Source organism: Ranitomeya imitator, chromosome 8 (genome assembly GCF_032444005.1).
Source record: "Ranitomeya imitator isolate aRanImi1 chromosome 8, aRanImi1.pri, whole genome shotgun sequence".
NCBI classification, from domain to species: Eukaryota; Metazoa; Chordata; class Amphibia; order Anura; family Dendrobatidae; genus Ranitomeya; species Ranitomeya imitator.
Window position 1 is genome coordinate 184,785,466 of NC_091289.1, and position 19,298 is coordinate 184,804,763.

Below are 19,298 nucleotides of genomic sequence, written 5' to 3' on the forward strand. Positions count from 1 at the left end.
CAGGTCTCCCATTATGGGGCAGCTACTGGCAAACGTCAGCAGGCTGTATTGGCTATGAAGTGTTTGGGCGACAACAGACACACCGCGGAAGTTCTGTCCGAGTTCTTGCAGCAAGAAACGCAGTCGTGGCTGGGCACTGTAGATCTTGAGGCAGGCAAGGTAGTGAGTGATAACGGAAGGAATTTCATGGCTGCCATCTCCCTTTCCCAACTGAAACACATTCCTTGCCTGGCTCACACCTTAAACCTGGTGGTGCAGTGCTTCCTGAAAAGTTATCCGGGGTTATCCGACCTGCTCCTCAAAGTGCGTGGACTTTGCTCACATATCCGCCGTTCGCCCGTACACTCCAGCCGTATGCAGACCTATCAGCGTTCTTTGAACCTTCCCCAGCATCGCCTAATCATAGACGTTGCAACAAGGTGGAACTCAACACTGCACATGCTTCAGAGACTGTGTGAACAGAGGCGGGCTGTTATGTTTTTGTGGGAGGATACACATATACGGGCAGGCAGTAGGATGGCAGACATGGAGTTGTTAGGTGTGCAGTGGTCGAAGGTACAAGACATGTGTCAAGTCCTTCAGTGTTTTGAGGAATGCACACGGCTGGTTAGTGCAGACAACGCCATAATAAGCATGAGCATCCCCCTAATGCGTCTGCTGATGCAAAGTTTGACGCACATAAAGGATCAGGCGTCTGCAGCTGAGGAAGAGGAAAGCCTTGATGACAGTCAGCCATTGTCTGGCCAGGGCAGTGTACAGGACGAGGTAGCGGGCGAAGAGGAGGAGGAGGACGAGGAGGATGATGGGGATGATTATATTTTTAATGAGGAAGCTTTTCCGGGGCCACTGGAAATTGGTGGCGCGGCAAGGCCGGGTTCTGGTTTTTTGAGGGACACAAGTGACGTGGATTTGCCTGAAACTGCCCCTCAACCAAGCACAACCGCAGATTTGAGAACTGGAACTTTGGCCCACATGGCGGATTATGCCTTACGTATCCTCAAAAGGGACACACGCATAACTAAAATGATGAATGATGACGATTACTGGTTGGCCTGCCTCCTTGATCCTCGCTATAAAGGCAAATTGCAAAATATAATGCCACATGAGAACTTGGAACTAATATTAGCAACCAAACAATCAACTCTTGTTGACCGTTTGCTTCTGGCATTCCCTGCACACAGCGCCCGTGATCGTTCTCACACGAGCTGCAGGGGCAAGCAGACCAGAGGAGTTAGAGGGGCAGAAATCAGAAGTGGCGTTGGCCAGAGGGGTTTTCTGACCAGGTTGTGGAGTGATTTTGCTATGACCGCAGACAGGACAGGTACTGCAGCATCAATTCAAAGTGACAGGAGACAACATTTGTCCAGTATGGTTACAAACTATTTTTCATCCCTTATCGATGTTCTCCCTCAACCGTCATTCCCATTTGATTACTGGGCATCAAAATTAGAAACCTGGCCAGAATTGGCAGAATATGCATTGCAGGAGCTTGCTTGCCCGGCAGCTAGTGTCCTATCAGAAAGAGTATTCAGTGCTGCAGGTTCAATACTAACAGAAAAAAGGACTCGTCTGGCTACCCAAAATGTAGATGATCTAACCTTCATTAAAATGAACCACAACTGGATTTCGAAATCTTTTGCCCCACCTTGCCCGGCTGACACCTAGCTTTCCTATGAAAAGGTCTTGCCTGTGGACTATTCTGAATGCCTTTTCCAATCTCGTAATTTTCAGCACCTGATTGTCCAGCATACGACATGTTTACACCTCACTAAATGGCCAAACTCCCCACACGGGGCCGTGGTATCGACACTTGGCGACAGCACCCGTGAGAGTGCAGTTTGTCTGAAGAGGTGGGTGAGCCCGCTTTTGGTCGACGGCACTGCCACTGGGTCCCTCCTAGTACAATAAAGTGTCTCTGGCAGTGGTGGTGCGCACCCAACGTCAGACACACCGTTGTAATATGAGGGGCCCTGGGCCTGTACCGCCGGCCACAAGTCAGTTTCCCCCCACCCCAGCTCAAACAGTGCTCTACCACTTGCAAAATTATCTCACAGCTCCACCAATGTTTAGTCTATGCGCTGACATCCTTCAATGCCTGCCACTGACAATACCATTGTATTGACATTTTTGTTATGTTAGGCCTTCGATGCCTGTCTGTGGTCACTCCTTCCACTAGGCCTCCACTGACCTCACCACTGCTGCCCGTGTACCCCTGGAACCAATTTAAAATTGCCTACAGCCATGTGTTATTATTTTAGGCCTTCGATGCCTGTCTGCGGTCCATTCTTTCAACTACTACACTGACCAGGGCACTGCTGCCCGTGTACCCCTGGAACCAATTTAAAATTGCCTACAGCCATGTGTTATTATTTTAGGCCTTCGATGCCTGTCTGCGGTCACTCCTTCCACTAGGCCTCCACTGACCACACCACTGCTGCCCGTGTACCCCTGGAACCAATTTAAAATTGCCTACAGCCATGTGTTATTATTTTAGGCCTTCGATGCCTGTCTGCGGTCACTCCTTCCACTAGGCCTCCACTGACCACACCACTGCTGCCCGTGTACCCCTGTAACCAATTTAAAATTGCCTACAGCCATGTGTTATTATTTTAGGCCTTCGATGCCTGTCTGCGGTCACTCCTTCCACTAGGCCTCCACTGACCACACCACTGCTGCCCGTGTACCCCTGGAACCAACATCAGAAAATATAAAAATAAGTATTTTGCTTATAAAAAAGAAAATACTGGAGAGATATCAAATGCAGACATTTTAACATTAAAAACAAACACACAACTAAAATCTGGTACAGTACTAAAAATGGCCACCAGCTACAATTACTTTCTCCTGCAAGTAGTTAACTGAACGGTTTTTTAAATTGAAAACACACATATGGCATCCACCGAGTGTTGTCCTGTCGCGTCTTCTTTATATTATTGCCGAGAAGATGCAAAACAATGAAAATAATAAAATCATTAATTACCAAAATAATAGAGAAAGTCAACACCACATTGCAAATAAACATTCATTCCAAATAAAGAAGCAGGGCGCGTCCGAGGGTGAGTATATACCTAATAAGAATATAATCACCCTCGGACGCGCAATGCTTATTTCCAACAGCCTTCCTTCCTAAGAATCAGCCCTTCCGTCGTGTAGAGAGAGGGTGTGTTACACTCCAAGGTGTTCCCCAGGTTGCCTTTCCTGAGCTTCGATCTTCATGCTCTCGTTTAGTAGTTGTCGGAAACTACGCTGCATTAGGCCTACAAATTGGGTATGGGGTGTAGAGAGAGGGTTTGTTACACTCCAAGGTGTTCCCCAGGTTGCCTTTCCTGAGCTTCGATCTTCCGGCTCTCGTTTAGTAGTTGTTGGAAACTACGCTGCATTAGGCCTTCAAATTGGGTATGGGGTGTAGAGAGAGGGTGTGTTACACTCCAAGGTGTTCCCCAGGTTGCCTTTCCTGAGCTTCGATCTTCCGGGTCTCGTTTAGTAGTTCTTGGAAACTACACTGCATTAGGCCTTCAAATTGGGTATGGGGTGTAGAGAGAGGGTGTGTTACACTCCAAGGTGTTCCCCAGGTTGCCTTTCCTGAGCTTCTATCTTCAGGCTCTCATTAAATTGTGGTTAAATGGAACAACTGCATTTGGCGTACTAGTTGGTTTGGGGCCTACTATCGGTGTCTGCCACTCCTTGCTGTTCTCCTGGTTTCCTGTCCTGAAATTCCATTTTCAGGCTCTCGTTAAGTAGTTGTTAATGTTAGACTGCATTTGGCCTACTAGTTGGGTTGGGGCCTACTATCGGTGTCTGCCACTCCTTCCTGTTCTCCTCCACTGAACAAAGCTGTGCCGCCTGTTTACTACGGTTGCCAATTTTGAACTGCATTTCGACTACTTACTGATTTGGCCCTACTCTCTGTGTCAGCCTCTCATTCCAGTTGTCCTCCACTGCAATGCCCCCTGGTTATTCCTGTGTTACCAATTTTGAACTGCATTTAGCCCACTTTATTCTTTGGGCCTATATCTGTGTTTCCACTTCATCGTGCCCATTGCCCAGCCAGTGATAGATGAGTCTGCTGGTACATTGACCCATAACGCAACATTCCCCATGCATGCTACACAACAACATTGTGACCCTGCTGAAAGTCAGGTTGCTCTTCCCGCATACCATACCACCTTACACGGGGACAAAGAGGAAGGTGCAGATGAAAGTGCAGGTTCCTTCATCAGGTGGGGGGAGGAATACTAGTTGGCGACGTCACTGGCACAGGGCCTCTCATAGTACGCAAAAGTGTTGCTGCCGGTGGGAGGCGCCCCCGCCGTGCAAACACACCGCTGTACTTTGAGGGGCCCTGTGCCAGTGCCAATGCCAACAAGTGGGCCCCCCCTGCTTGCTCAGGATCACAGCACTTGCAAAGTTGAAATACTTACCTCTCCCTGCTCCACTGCCGTGACGTGGTCCAGATTTCCTGGGCCCACTAATTACTTGAACCAGCCCTACCCCACACAACTTTAGCCAAATGACACCCAATTTCAAATGCCTTCCAATTATTATAAGGTAAATTACGCTTGACAAGCTTCATTAAGAAGAATGGATGGTTTTGACATTAAAATGGGCACTCTAGGTGTTTTCCTGGCCCCCACTCACTGCCGACTATGCTGCCCCATTGACTTGCATTGGGTTTCGTGTTTCGGTCGATCCCGACTTTACGTCATAATCGGCAGATTTCACTCGACCCGACTTTTGAGATAGTCGGGTTTCGCGAAACCCGGCTCGACTCTAAAAAGGTCAAGGTCGCTCAACTCTAGTTATCACTTTATAGAAGGGGGAGGACGCTGCCCGGCGGTGACTCTGCCTCCAGAGATTATTACACCTGAACGGGAAGTTACCAGTCAGACAAGTAACAGAACAGCAGAAACCACATTTCTCTTCTTACAAACACATTTTTAGTTTCTCTCTGAGCTCTGCTGTACGGCGACAATACTACACCCAGTCTGCCCGTGAGATGGAGGCTGAGAGGAACCGGCAAATGTGTCAGGTATAAGCACACACAGCTCTGCAGTGAGGCCAGGAGAGCAGAGAGTGGCCATCACACATCACACACATAACCATGTCACATCACACTGGCAACCATTACACATCATACTGGTAACACTGGTAACCATTACACATCACACTGGTAACCATTACACATCACACTGGTAACCATTACACATCACACTGGTAACCATTACACATCATACTGGTAACACTGGTAACCATTACACATCACACTGGTAACCATCACACATCACACTGGTAACCATTATACATCATACTGGTAACACTGGTAACCATTACACATCATACTGGTAACACTGGTAACCATTACACATCACACTGGTAACCATCACACATCACACTGGTAACCATCACACATCACACTGGTAACCATTATACATCATACTGGTAACCATTACACATCACACTGGTAACCATTACACATCACACTGGTAACCATTACACATCACACTGGTAACACTGGTAACCATTACACATCACACTGGTAACCATTACACATCATACTGGTAACACTGGTAACCATTATACATCATACTGGTAACCATTACACATCACACTGGTAACCATTACACATCACACTGGTAACCATTACACATCACACTGGTAACACTGGTAACCATTACACATCACACTGGTAACCATTACACATCATACTGGTAACACTGGTAACCATTACACATCACACTGGTAACCATTACACATCACACTGGTAACCATCACACATCACACTGGTAACCATTATACATCATACTGGTAACACTGGTAACCATTACACATCACACTGGTAACCATCACACATCACACTGGTAACCATTATACATCATACTGGTAACACTGGTAACCATTACACATCATACTGGTAACACTGGTAACCATTACACATCACACTGGTAACCATCACACATCACACTGGTAACCATCACACATCACACTGGTAACCATTATACATCATACTGGTAACACTGGTAACCATTACACATCACACTGGTAACCATCACACATCACACTGGTAACCATTATACATCATACTGGTAACACTGGTAACCATTACACATCATACTGGTAACACTGGTAACCATTACACATCACACTGGTAACCATCACACATCACACTGGTGACGCCCCTTCATGTATAGTGATCTCTGGAGGCAGAGTTATCTCCCGGCACCGTCCGCCCCGGGAGACGCCATTGACATACAGTGATAAAAGCTTATCTGAGGCCCCGGGATCTCCGTCCTCCCCGTCTGTGACCTGTAGTGAGAGCTCAGAGATCACACGTGGTGACAGACCCCCTGTACCCACAGACTTCACACCTATTGTACCCTGACGCCGTCCGTCTGCTCTACGTGTTTTTCTCAGACTCACAAACTTTTATTGGGACTTTTCATCGGTGCCGCTGGAAAAAACGGACACATCTCCGTGAGTTTTGCATGGACACAGGATCTACGAAAAAACATGGACATGTGAACAGCCCCATAGACTATAATGAGTACGTGCTGAATCCGAGAAAATCACTGACAGAACACATTCATTCATCATGGGGGCTGAATGAGGCATAAGTAATAGCCAGAGGGCCACCATCAACGCCAGAGGGCCACCATCAACGCCAGAGGGCCACCATCAGCGCCAGAGGGCCACCATCAGCGCCAGAGGGCCACCATCAACGCCAGAGGGCCACCATCAATGCCAGAGGGCCACCATCAGCGCCAGAGGGCCACCATCAGCGCCGGCTCTAATGACCCCAGAATATGGGTAACAGCTACCACCTGCTTCCATTAAAGCCAAACCAAAATTTACCCAAGACAGATCCTGACACACAGAAAGCTCCATAATGACGGCCACTAGAGGGCGCTCACCAGAAACTCACCGATCCTGCAGCGATCGCAGTGATCAACGCTGAACCGTCAGGGCTGCAGTTTTCTCTATAATGGAGGGATGCTCTATCCACAGGAATACCTTTATAACTAATCACTGGGGCACATCGCATCCCAGGCAGCTGCCCGTCCCTTTAAGCCCATTAAAAAGTTATAATCTAATTATTAAAAATTTACTTTTTATCACTTATCTTTCCATAGTCCTCATTATACTGCCACTACACTACTTGTAATAATTTATATAAATAAGTGCCCCCCTTTTGACATGTCCTCCCTTCTCCATAACCCGTTCTCTGAATGTAAAATATTTAAAGCTGCTATAAAATCCCACATCTTGGCTAACATGTAAGATCCATCATCTCAGTGTCACACGGAGCAGACGGCCCACACCGCCGCCTGCCATGTCTGCTCTGCGACTATATATACAGTATATGTATATTTTACAGCATCCTATCCTCCAGATATAGATTGTCTATGACGGATCACATCCTTATGCAATATGCATGGCCAGGAACTGTCACATTCATCTAATGCTCGATGATACAGCAAAACCCCCTGAAGGAGAAGCTAGGGCCCACCAGGGGATTCTCTGGTTCTCTGGTGGGCCAGTCGAACCTTAGTCATCCCTTAAGCTTTTTTTAGGTAGTCTTGGTATAAAAATTCCTTTAACATCCTCTACAAACATCTAATATGCTCAATGATACAGCAAAACTCCCCTGAAGGAGAAGCTAGGGCCCACCAGGGGATTCTCCGGTTCTCCTGTGGGCCAGTCGAACTTTAGTCATCCCTTAGGCTTGTTTTAGGTAGTCTTGGTATAATAATTCCTTTAACATTCTCTACAAACATCTATTATGCTCGATGATACAGCGAAACTCCCCTGAAGGAGAAGCTAGGGCCCACCAGGGGATTCTTCGGTTCTCCGGTGGGCCAGTCGAACCTTAGTCATCCCTTAAGCTTTTTTTAGGTAGTCTTGGTATAATAATTTCTTTAACATCCTCTACAAACATCTATTATGCTCGATGATACAGCGAAACTCCCCTGAAGGAGAAGCTAGGGCCCACCAGGGGATTCTCCGGTTCTCCGGTGGGCCAGTCGAACCCGAGTCATCCCTTACGCTTTTTTTAGGCAGTCTTGGTGTAATAATTCCTTTAACATTCTCTACAAACATCTATTATGCTCGATGATACAGCAAAATTCCCCTGAAGGAGAAGCTAGAGCCCACCAGGGGATTCTCCGGTTCTCCGGTGGGCCAGTTGAACCTTAGTCATCCCTTACGCTCTTTTTAGGTAGTCTTGGTATAATAATTCCTTTAACATTCTCTACAAACATCTATTATGCTCGATGATACAGCGAAACTCCCCTGAAGGAGAAGCTAGGGCCCACCAGGGGATTCTCCGGTTCCTTGGTGGGCCAGTTGAACCTTAGTCATCCCTTAGGCTTTTTTAGGTAGTCTTGGTATAATAATTCATTTAATATCCTCTACAAACATCTATTATGCTCGATGATACAGCGAAACTCCCCTGAAGGAGAAGCTAGGGCCCGCCAGGGGATTCTCCGGTTCTCCGGTGAAACAGTCGAACCTAAGTCATCCCTTACACTTGTTTTAGGTAGTCTTGGTATAATTCCTTTAACATTCTCTACAAACATCTATTATGCTCGGTGATACAGAAAAACTCCCCTGAAGGAGAAGCTAGGGCCCACCAGGGGATTCTCCGGTTCTTCCGGTGGGCCAGTTGAACCTTAGTCATCCCTTAGCCTTTTTTTAGGTAGTCTTGGTGTAATAATTCCTTTAACATCCTCTATGACCATCTATTATGCTCGATGATATAGCAATTTGTGCCTGAGATTGATCCATATCTATTAAACCATAGACAGATTGGACCTTCCCCACCTTGTTACTGTCAAGACAGCCATTGTGCCGAGACACCCCATGATGTCAGGAGTCGTAGTCGTCACTATGGTGGCTCTATCTGGTGGGTCAGTGGATAAACCACTCCTGCCTGATCCTTTTGCGATTGTCGTTATTGCCGATGGTAATTGACTAAATATTGTTTCTTTTTTATGTTTCTGTAGCAGTTTCCTTTAATGAAATATATTAAAGAGTGTGATATGGCGCAGCCGGGGTCTTCCCGCTGTGAGAGCGTTCATAGCCGCGGCCTATATATGAGTCCCAAATCACAGAAGGAATGACATACTTTTATAGAAATTAGATCTGACTTCAGTCTTAGCAGCAGGGAGAGAAAAAAGGAAAAAAGTTGCTTTTGACTCGTCCCTTTGATGGCTCCAGCTGGTTGGTGTAATGGCCGCCCGCGCTTCTATTTACCTCTAAGTACAAGTTATAAGAGAAAGATTCCATTAAATCCGTGAAGAAAAATTAATTTTCTTGGCAAAATATTGAATTTTATTAAATACGTCTTGACAAGTGATCTATGCCAGGACCCTGGAGAGAAACTTCTGGGAAATTAACAGATGGAAATCAGAGCAATTGTAACTTCAAATAGAAGAAGTGGAATGAATCGTGTTTGGAGGTCCTGTCCCTTTAAAAAAAGAGTATTTTCCTATAATAGTATCTACTGCCGATAGTCCCCAAAGCGATCAATAATTAATTATTTGGGCTGTGACTTTAAAGGGGATTTCTAGTTGGCAGATGAAGCAGAGTCATTGGATAAGAAAATGATTTGGGCAATATACCGGTAATTCTTTAACTCTCTAAAATTACAGAGTTGCCACATTTTTTTGAATTTTTTTTTTTTTTTTATATTATTTTATTTAGATGATAAAAAAAAAAGAGTCCGGAATTTCTATATAAAAAATGTTCTTTGTGTTTTCATTTTCTGATATTTGTTAGCGTTTTCATTTTTTTCATGAGTTAAAGCCACTTTGCTTATTTACCCAGAATTGAAACATTGTAGCAAAAATCTATGAATTGGAACGTGTTCACGGCAAGTTTTCAGCCTCTGAAGAGAAGCGATTTATGATTTCTGTTTGCTACCAGAAAGAAGAGAAATTGAGAATAGCGAGTAAACCTAAACACATAACTACATGGTAAAAAATCATGCAAAATGTAAGATCTTGAATACTGTCATAGCATTATTATAAGAAAATGGCAAAAACAAAAAGATTCATAGTTTAGGATTCTTATCAATGACCCACTAAGGCTCATCTCAATTTAAATGGTAAACGTGCAATCAACTTTGGATACTTATTTTCCACCATAATTTGAAAAATAAATCTTGCCAAATTGTTTGCTCATTTTGACTCTCATAGTTGTGGTCTACCTATGATGCCAATTACAGGCTTCTCTCATCTTTTTAATTGGGAGAACTTGCACAATTAGGGGCTGACTAAATACTTTTTCCCCCCCACTGTGTATGACATGGTCTAGACATGGCTCAACTATCCTCTTGGGTTGGTCTTAAAAACCCTTCTTTGTCCGATTGCGTTCATCAGAACATAATTGTCAATGTCTCGTTCTGTAGGACCCCCACATACGTCCATATAATCTGCTGCCGTCCTGACCTACATACTGGAAGACTAAGCAACCGCTGCAGTTTCAAAGTTCTCATAACTGTCTCTGCACATTTTCTCTCCATAAATGTCTCTTCATGAAAGGAGTTTTTGTTTCCAAACAAATTCTGGGTTCGTTAATTGAGTTTGTCCGTCCTCTGATGTTGCATAAATTACTATATAATATGTGTTGTATAATTAGAGGTGACCAAAACCCGACACAATTAGTCAAGTCATCCGTTCCTATCAACACAATGAATAATGTTCTCTCCTCCGTAACTCATCTAAACAAAGCCGCTCTCTCTGATAGGCGGGACGAGGAGAAGAAAGGCGGCGCGCCACACAGAGTATACTCTAGGGGTCAGCGCACTGAGACTAATAGAAAAACTCAGCCAAAAATGTATTTTAATCAAAAAGATTTACATAATTAAAGATTACAGCTAATACAGAAGGAATAACAGTTGCTGCAGTTGAAGTTATAGCTACCTAATAAGTCAGTGTTTTGTGGAGTAATATATATTATTAAATAGAAAGTAGTAAATATATAAAAAATATAACTACTATAATACCACCTTCTATGTACAAGAATATAACTACTATAATACTGCCCCTATGTACAAGAATATAACTACTATAATACTGCTCCTATGTACAAGAATATAACTACTATAATACTGCCCCTATGTACAAGAATATAACTACTATAATACTGCCCCAATGTACAAGAATATAACTACTATAATACTGCCCCTATGTACAAGAATATAACTACTATAATACTGCTCCTATGTACAAGAATATAACTACTATAATACTGCTCCTATGTACAACAATATAACTACTATAATACTGCTCCTATGTACAAGAATATAACTACTATAATACTGCCCCTATGTACAGGAATATAACTACTATAATACTGCCCCTATGTTAAAGAATATAACTACTATAATACTGCTCCTATGTACAATAATATAACTACTATAATACTGCCCCTATGTACAAGAATATAACTACTATAATACTGCCCCTATGTACAGGAATATAACTACTATAATACTGCCCCTATGTTCAAGAATATAACTACTATAATACTGCTCCTATGTACAGGAATATAACTACTATAATACTGCCCCTATGTTCAAGAATATAACTACTATAATACTGCTCCTATGTACAATAATATAACTACTATAATACTGCTCCTATGTACAAGAATATAACTACTATAATACTGCTCCTATGTACAAGAATATAACTATTATAATACTGCCCCTATGTACAAGAATATAACTACTATAATACTGTCCCCTATGTACAAGAATATAACTACTATAATACTGCCCCTATGTACAAGAATATAACTACTATAATACTGCCCCTATGTACAAGAATATAACTACTATAATACTACTACTATGTACAAGAATATAACTATTATAATACTGCCCCTATGTACAAGAATATAACTACTATAATACTGCCCCTATGTACAAGAATATAACTACTATAATACTGCCCCAATGTACAAGAATATAACTACTATAATACTGCCCCTATGTACAAGAATATAACTACTATAATACTGCTCCTATGTACAAGAATATAACTACTATAATACTGCTCCTATGTACAAGAATATAACTACTATAATACTGCTCCTATGTACAAGAATATAACTACTATAATACTGCCCCTATGTACAGGAATATAACTACTATAATACTGCCCCTATGTTAAAGAATATAACTACTATAATACTGCTCCTATGTACAAGAATATAACTACTATGATACTGCTCCTATGTACAAGAATATAACTACTATAATACTGCCCCTATGTACAGGAATATAACTACTATAATACTGCCCCTATGTTCAAGAATATAACTACTATAATACTGCTCCTATGTACAAGAATATAACTACTATGATACTGCTCCTATGTACAAGAATATAACTACTATAATACTGCCCCTATGTACAGGAATATAACTACTATAATACTGCCCCTATGTTCAAGAATATAACTACTATAATACTGCTCCTATGTACAATAATATAACTACTATAATACTGCCCCTATGTACAAGAATATAACTACTATAATACTGCCCCTATGTACAGGAATATAACTACTATAATACTGCCCCTATGTTCAAGAATATAACTACTATAATACTGCTCCTATGTACAATAATATAACTACTATAATACTGCTCCTATGTACAAGAATATAACTACTATAATACTGCTCCTATGTACAAGAATATAACTATTATAATACTGCCCCTATGTACAAGAATATAACTACTATAATACTGTCCCCTATGTACAAGAATATAACTACTATAATACTGCCCCTATGTACAAGAATATAACTACTATAATACTACTCCTATGTACAAGAATATAACTACTATAATACTGCCCCTATGTACAAGAATATAACTACTATAATACTACTACTATGTACAAGAATATAACTATTATAATACTGCCCCTATGTACAGGAATATAACTACTATAATACTGCCCCTATGTACAAGAATATAACTACTATAATACAAGAAAAGAAAAAGCAACGAAGATCAGCTCACCTCCTCTCAGGCCCAGATCACGGATCATGCAGTGCAGCAAGTAGTTTCACAATGAGTAAGGCGGCACGACCGTTGAAACGCGTATGATTTTAATGCACTTTAAGCCTGTGACTGTCACTGGTATGAATCACCCGTTTTTGTGTCTATGGATATCAAGATGGACTTTGGATTTATGTGCTTTTAACGAATATGGAATAAAAGGTAATTTTTATGGACATCACCCACGCTGGACTTCTACTATAATACTACTCCTATGTACAAGAATATAACTACTATAATACTGCTGCTATGTACAGAAATATCGCCACTATAATACAGCTACATATTAGTAAATAATGATATTTCATTATCAGTTTCATGTTGTATTCCTTAGTGGCAGTGAGTGGTTTCCTTGTATCTTCCCTTCACCCTCTTTCCTCTTCCATTTTTGAGCACACGCACAGATCGCCCGTCATGTCTAATGATAAGATCCTCTATTCTGTTCTATGTTCTATTCTAGAATGTCCTGGAAATACAGAACCGATCATCTTCATGTTTCTTCAGTGCGCTGTGTATTGCGCTGACATGGAGAATATCTCTTGGGCAAATTCTGCACATTCTACTGTCTGCAAAGAAAGTGCATGACACAAAACTGAGACAATGTCTGGTTTAGCCACTGCAGAATGGAATGAGTGAACATCCAGTGTAAGGATGTTTCCACGTTCAGGAAACACTGCGTGTAGAGCCGCAGCGTCAAACACGCAGCGTCCAGATGTTACAGCATAGTGGAAGGGATTTCATGAAATCCCGTCTCCACTATGCATTAAAAGACGCATGCAGCATAGCCGCGGAAACGGACATGTGGCGCGTCTTTTAAGAACGCAGCATATCCTTACATTGCAGAAAAAAACACATAAAATCCTGATGCAATCCTGAACGTGGACACATACCCTAAGAATATTTCTCCTGAAGAGTTTTTTTATAGCAAAACTATAAATAAATGAGCAGAAATGTTATCAGGCGGCGGAGAGGTATGAATTAAGAGGTGGTAGTGAAGATCTATCACACAGGGACCCTGTCAAATGTTCTGTATTTGAGCTTAAATTGCTAGTTTTAGTGCTGCACTGTCACATTTACTTCCAGAAACAGCGCCACCCCTGTTCATGGTCGTGACTGGTATTGCAGCTAAATTCCTTTTAAGTAAAGCTGATATATCAGAAACTGGCGATAGCAATAGTCTTAGCTCCAAAATTGTAAGAAGCTTTTCTTAATGCATTCTGCTTTATTGTTCCCGTTGTTATCACGTTCTTTGCGCTGACAGTTCTGCTTTGTCAGAGGGTCCATATGAGACCCAGCAATGGTGACCACCCAAAAGTAATAGTGAGTTCAGCAGAATGAGAGAAAGTCAGCAGACGACCGAAACTGTAGGTGGTAGATCCAAATCCAGGACAGTCCGCAGGATCCAGAACAGTTGGGACTAGAGGTGAGCTGATGGATTCACGGGTTTCTGGTCCAGCGTTCAGGTCAGTGCTACCTGGTGGGTGGACAGGAGGACACAAATCTCTAACCTTCTCATGTCCCAGCCACGGATTTTCACATCATCTGTGCGTCCTGATCATCTCTAGTTGGGATCTATGGATTTTATTTTTTTTTGTTCCTTCATTCACAGTCGGAGCGCCAGAACTTTCTAATCCTTATGAAGCGTCACTATACGACATCTGGTTTTTGGTGTCTGTAAGTCTGTGTTCACCCGTTGCAGAAATACTGTGCTTTTTATTTTCTGCAGGATTCGAACCAAACTAAGCAATAACAATCTTCTCTGATTATTGCATTTTTGCTTCATTTTTTTGCCTTTTTCCCCTCATTTGATGCGTTTTTTGTGCAAATGTGAAGCCAAGTTTCTAATGTGCTTTTTATAGTACAGAAAAGCTTTGATTCTGCACTTAAAAAAGAAACCAGCATTTTAAATACATTTTTTGGTTCCACATGGAAGACAAGAGAAATAAAAGCTCCAAAAGCGCAAGGTCAGCAGCGTCTGTAAACCACAAGGGGCGCAGTTTTCATGAAATTGTAAGAAGGTGGCGGAAACCCTCGGTTGCTCTCTCCTTCCTTATATGTCAGACATGTATCCCCCTGTGGCGCTCCAATAGTTGGTTATGTATTAATATGTCTGTTATGGTACTGTTTACTGTGTGAAGTTCCTTTAATTCCATGTCTGTGCAGTGTACTGCAATATGCTAACTGTGCCTATGTGTAGATTAGGGACAGAAGTGGTTAACCAGAGGAGGCTGGGTCAGCAGCCTCAAAGAGACAGGAAGTTCCTGTCCCCTGAGCAGAGCCTGGGCAGGATTGCCCGAGGCAGTACATATGTCCCCATCTGGGACAGAAGGGACCCACATCTGGGGAATGCGTGTTTCCCCATTTGGGACAGAAAGGGCCCCTGGCTGGGGAAAGGATTGCCATAGGAATGTCGGGCAATAAGAATAGGCACTAGGACTGAGGAGGTGCCCTCCAAGAGATTGTTAGCTTCCAGGAGCTGATTGGGAGCTTATGCTTTGGCTGCTACTGTTGCCGATGGGGCAGCACCTTTGAAAAGGGACAGCTCAGGAGTTATTAATGCATTTTCTTAATTTACCGCATGTTCATTAAATGTTCAAACGTTGGGAAAGAACTGCTACTCGGTGGTGCTCCATGGGACCAGAATTCCTGAAGACATCGTGAGTACCCTTCCCTCCATGTGCAAGGTGCTGGGGTGTTCACTAACTGTGACTTGGTAGACTCTCCCACGACTACCACCCCGTGCCACCTTGTTACAAAATCATATCCATTTTGCTTGGAGAGTTAAACAGAACAATTTCCTCTACAAGCTTCTATGTGGAGCTTGAAAAAAATGCGTGTAAAAAAAAGCTTTTGCATTTTGAAGTGCAGAATGAAAGCTTTTCTGTAGTATTAAAAAAGTGGCTTTACAGCCACACCAATAATGCATTAAATATGAAAGAACACGCAGCAAACATGTTAGAATCAGAGAAGATTCTTATTGCGTTGTGTAATGCAAACACCTGTGGAAAACGTGCATTTTATATGGGTTTAACAGAAAAAATAACTATGCAGTTTTTTACGCCATATACCGTTCCCTGTAAATAATCTGATCGCTATGCAGGTTGTGACGAATACAGCGACACAAATATGTCAGTGTTATTTGCTGATTTGTGAGGTTTCTATATATGCCTTTTTAAAGTACCAGAAAAATGACATTTGTTATTGTTATCGTTTTTTATATAAAGAAAAAATCTTTATTTTTTTCTCCCTCTAGAATACAGAGACATAAAAATACACTGTTATATACAATGTATCTCTATGTCTCTGGCCTGTGGGTTTGTGGCTGCAATACAAATCAAGTATACAGAATCTTCCCAGTGACATCAACAGAACCTGTGGCTTAATTACTTTAACTCCTAACTGCAAATATAGAGGTGGTCAGTTCGAGTCATGAGGAGACTCGCAATAAAAGAGAAAATGAATTTTTTGTAATTGATTTTTGTTGTTTTTAGTAGTATTATAATTACAAAAAAATCTGATGTTTTCTTCCCTGTAGGATACAAATACACTGCTCCAAAAAATAAAAGGAACACTCAAATAACACATCCTAGATCTGAATGAATGAAATATTCTCATTGAATAGGGATCTCCTCCCAGACCTGGACTAAAGCATCCGCCAACTCCTGGACAGTCTGTGGTGCAACGTGACGTTGGTGGATGGTGCGAGACATGATGTCCCAGATGTGTTCAATCGGATTCAGGTCTGGGGAACGGGCGGGCCAGTCCATAGCTTCAATGCCTTCATCTTGCAGGAACTGCTGACACACTCCAGCCACATGAGGTCTGGCATTGTCCTGTATTAGGAGGAATCCAAGGCCAACTGCACCAGCATATGGTCTCACAAGGGGTCTGAGGATCTCATCTCGGTACCTAATGGCAGTCAGGCTACCTCTGGCGAGCACATGAAGGGCTGTGCGGCCCTCCAAAGAAATGCCACCCCACACCATTACTGACCCACTGCCAAACCGGTCATGCTGAAGGATGTTGCAGGTAGCAGATCGCTCTCCACGGCGTCTCCAGACTCTGTCACGTCTGTCACATGTGGTCAGTGTGAACCTGCTTCCATCTGTGAAGAGCACAGGGCGCCAGTGGCGAATTTGCCAACCCTGGTGTTCTGTGGCAAATACCAATTGTCCTGCATGGTGTTGGGCTGTGAGCACAACCCCCATCTGTGGACGTCGAGCCCTCAGCACATCATCATGGAGTCGGCTTCTAACCGTTTGTGCAGACACATGCACATTTGTGGCCTGCTGGAGGTCATTCTGGCAGCGCTCTGGCAGTGCTCCTCCTGCTCTTTCTTGCACAAAGGCCCCCTCCATGTCTCCTGGTGTACTGGCCCCTGTCTCCTGGTAGCGCCTCCAGCCTCTGGACACTACGCTGGCAAACACAGCAAACCTTCTTGCCACAGCTCGCATTGATGTGCCATCCTGGATAAGCTGCACTACCTGAGCCATTTGTGTGGGTTGTAGAGTCCGTCTCATGCTACCACGAGTGTGAAAGCACAACCAACATTCAAAAGTGACCAAAACATCAGCCAGAAAGCATTGGTACTGAGATGTGGTCTGTGGTCCCCACCTGCAGAACCACTCCTTTATCGAGTGTGTCTTGATAATTGCCAATAATTTCCATCTGTTGTCTATTCCATTTGCACAACAGCATGTGAGATTGATTGTCAATCAGTGTTGCTTCCTAAGTGGACAGTTTGATTTCACAGAAGTTTGATTTACTTGGAGTTATATTCTGTTGTTTAAGTGTTCCCTTTATTTTTTTTTTGAGCATTGTATATAGAAATACACTGCCGTATACAATGTATCTCTATGAACCTGTATAATCTGCTTCTGGGTTCACTGAGTGTGATACATCTCAAGATTACCAAATTCTCCTACCTACATCATTGTGGGAGGTGGCTTATCTATAGAATTACAAAGATGGCAGAAGTAGCTACCTTCATGAAGCCTCCAGTGTCAGAAGAAGCCAATTGTCACACTGTTACCACACAGACCCGGTAATATGACAATTTGGTACTTTTCCTTTAAATGTTGTCAGACGGGTTAACCCTGGATACTTTAAATTCACTTCAAATATTTGTAAGTCGGGGATTACTCACAGTCATAACACATTTAATTGATGTTTTTGGAGAATCAGCTGCAGCCGCTCCGCACACTAAATCCATCTGCGTTTCACTCCTGACACTTTTCCCTTTTTGATTAATAGGCGCCAAATGTTCGAAGACACTTAAAAAAGAACGGATAATGAAGCAAATATAACGTGACAAGTTACAAAGTATCAGCAAATATTGGAACAGATCTCGATCCCACTGCAAATAAAAGCTTAAGTGTTGTTATTTTACTGTGCCGCAATCTCGAGACTCAACAAGTCCACATCACAGAGGAGGGATCGGGGGACTCGGAACATGTGACGGGGTCCTAGCCTTATTTAAAGGGAACCTGTCACCTCACCATCAAAAATGCTATTTTGCCTTATAAAGGAATCTGCAGGTAAAAGCAATGAAATGGTCAGGCTTCTCGCTGCAGCTGCGCGCTGACAGTCATTGGGGCGGCGCAGGGGCTGTAACAGTCAGGGCTCACTACATAGAGACTGCATTGTTATCACCGTATAAATAAAAAAACAGCGCCTCAAACTGCAGTGAAGATAAATCTTACATTTTATTCTGCCTCCTGTGGCAACGTTTCGGTCCAGAGACCTTTTTCAAGCAAAAGGTCTCTGGACCGAAAAGTCGCCACAGGAGGCAGAATAAAATGTAAGATTTGTCTTCACCTCAGTTTGAGGCGCTGTTTTTTTATTTATCGGGATATGGAACACGTTCTGGGATGGACTCCCTGGTTTTGACGTGTGCCTCTTGGTCTTTAAAGACTTGGACACTTAGGGTATGTGATCACATAGGTTGGATCTCTGCGGATTTTTCTGCACCTGTTTTTGTAAATCCACAGGTACACCGCACTGCGGTATACCTGTGGATTTACTGCGGAATTACCGCGGATTTACCGCGTTTTTTGTGCGGATTTCACCGGTGGTTTTACACCTGTGGATTTCTATTACGGAACCGCTGAGGGAATCCGCACAAAGAATTGGCATGCTGCGGAATAAACAACACAGCGTTTCTGCTGGTTTTTTTCTGCAGCATGTGCACTGCGGATTTTGTTTTCCGTAGGTTTACATGGTACTGT

General features: G+C 42.9%; 2 protein-coding genes across 8 annotated transcripts in view; one reads left to right on the top strand and one right to left on the bottom strand.

Moving 5' to 3' along the window:
- Positions 1-13,656, top strand: part of LOC138648142 (mucin-3A-like) — a 57,126-nt gene extending 43,470 nt beyond the window's left edge. The window contains exon 3 of the mRNA XM_069737646.1: positions 13,532-13,656. Coding sequence (XP_069593747.1) covers positions 13,532-13,656 — 125 coding nt within the window. The remainder of the gene's footprint in view (positions 1-13,531) is intronic.
- The window catches only part of DAB1 (DAB adaptor protein 1), a 769,394-nt gene that overhangs the window by 539,199 nt on the left and 210,897 nt on the right, over positions 1-19,298 (bottom strand). The gene's annotated exons all lie outside the window — the stretch shown is intronic.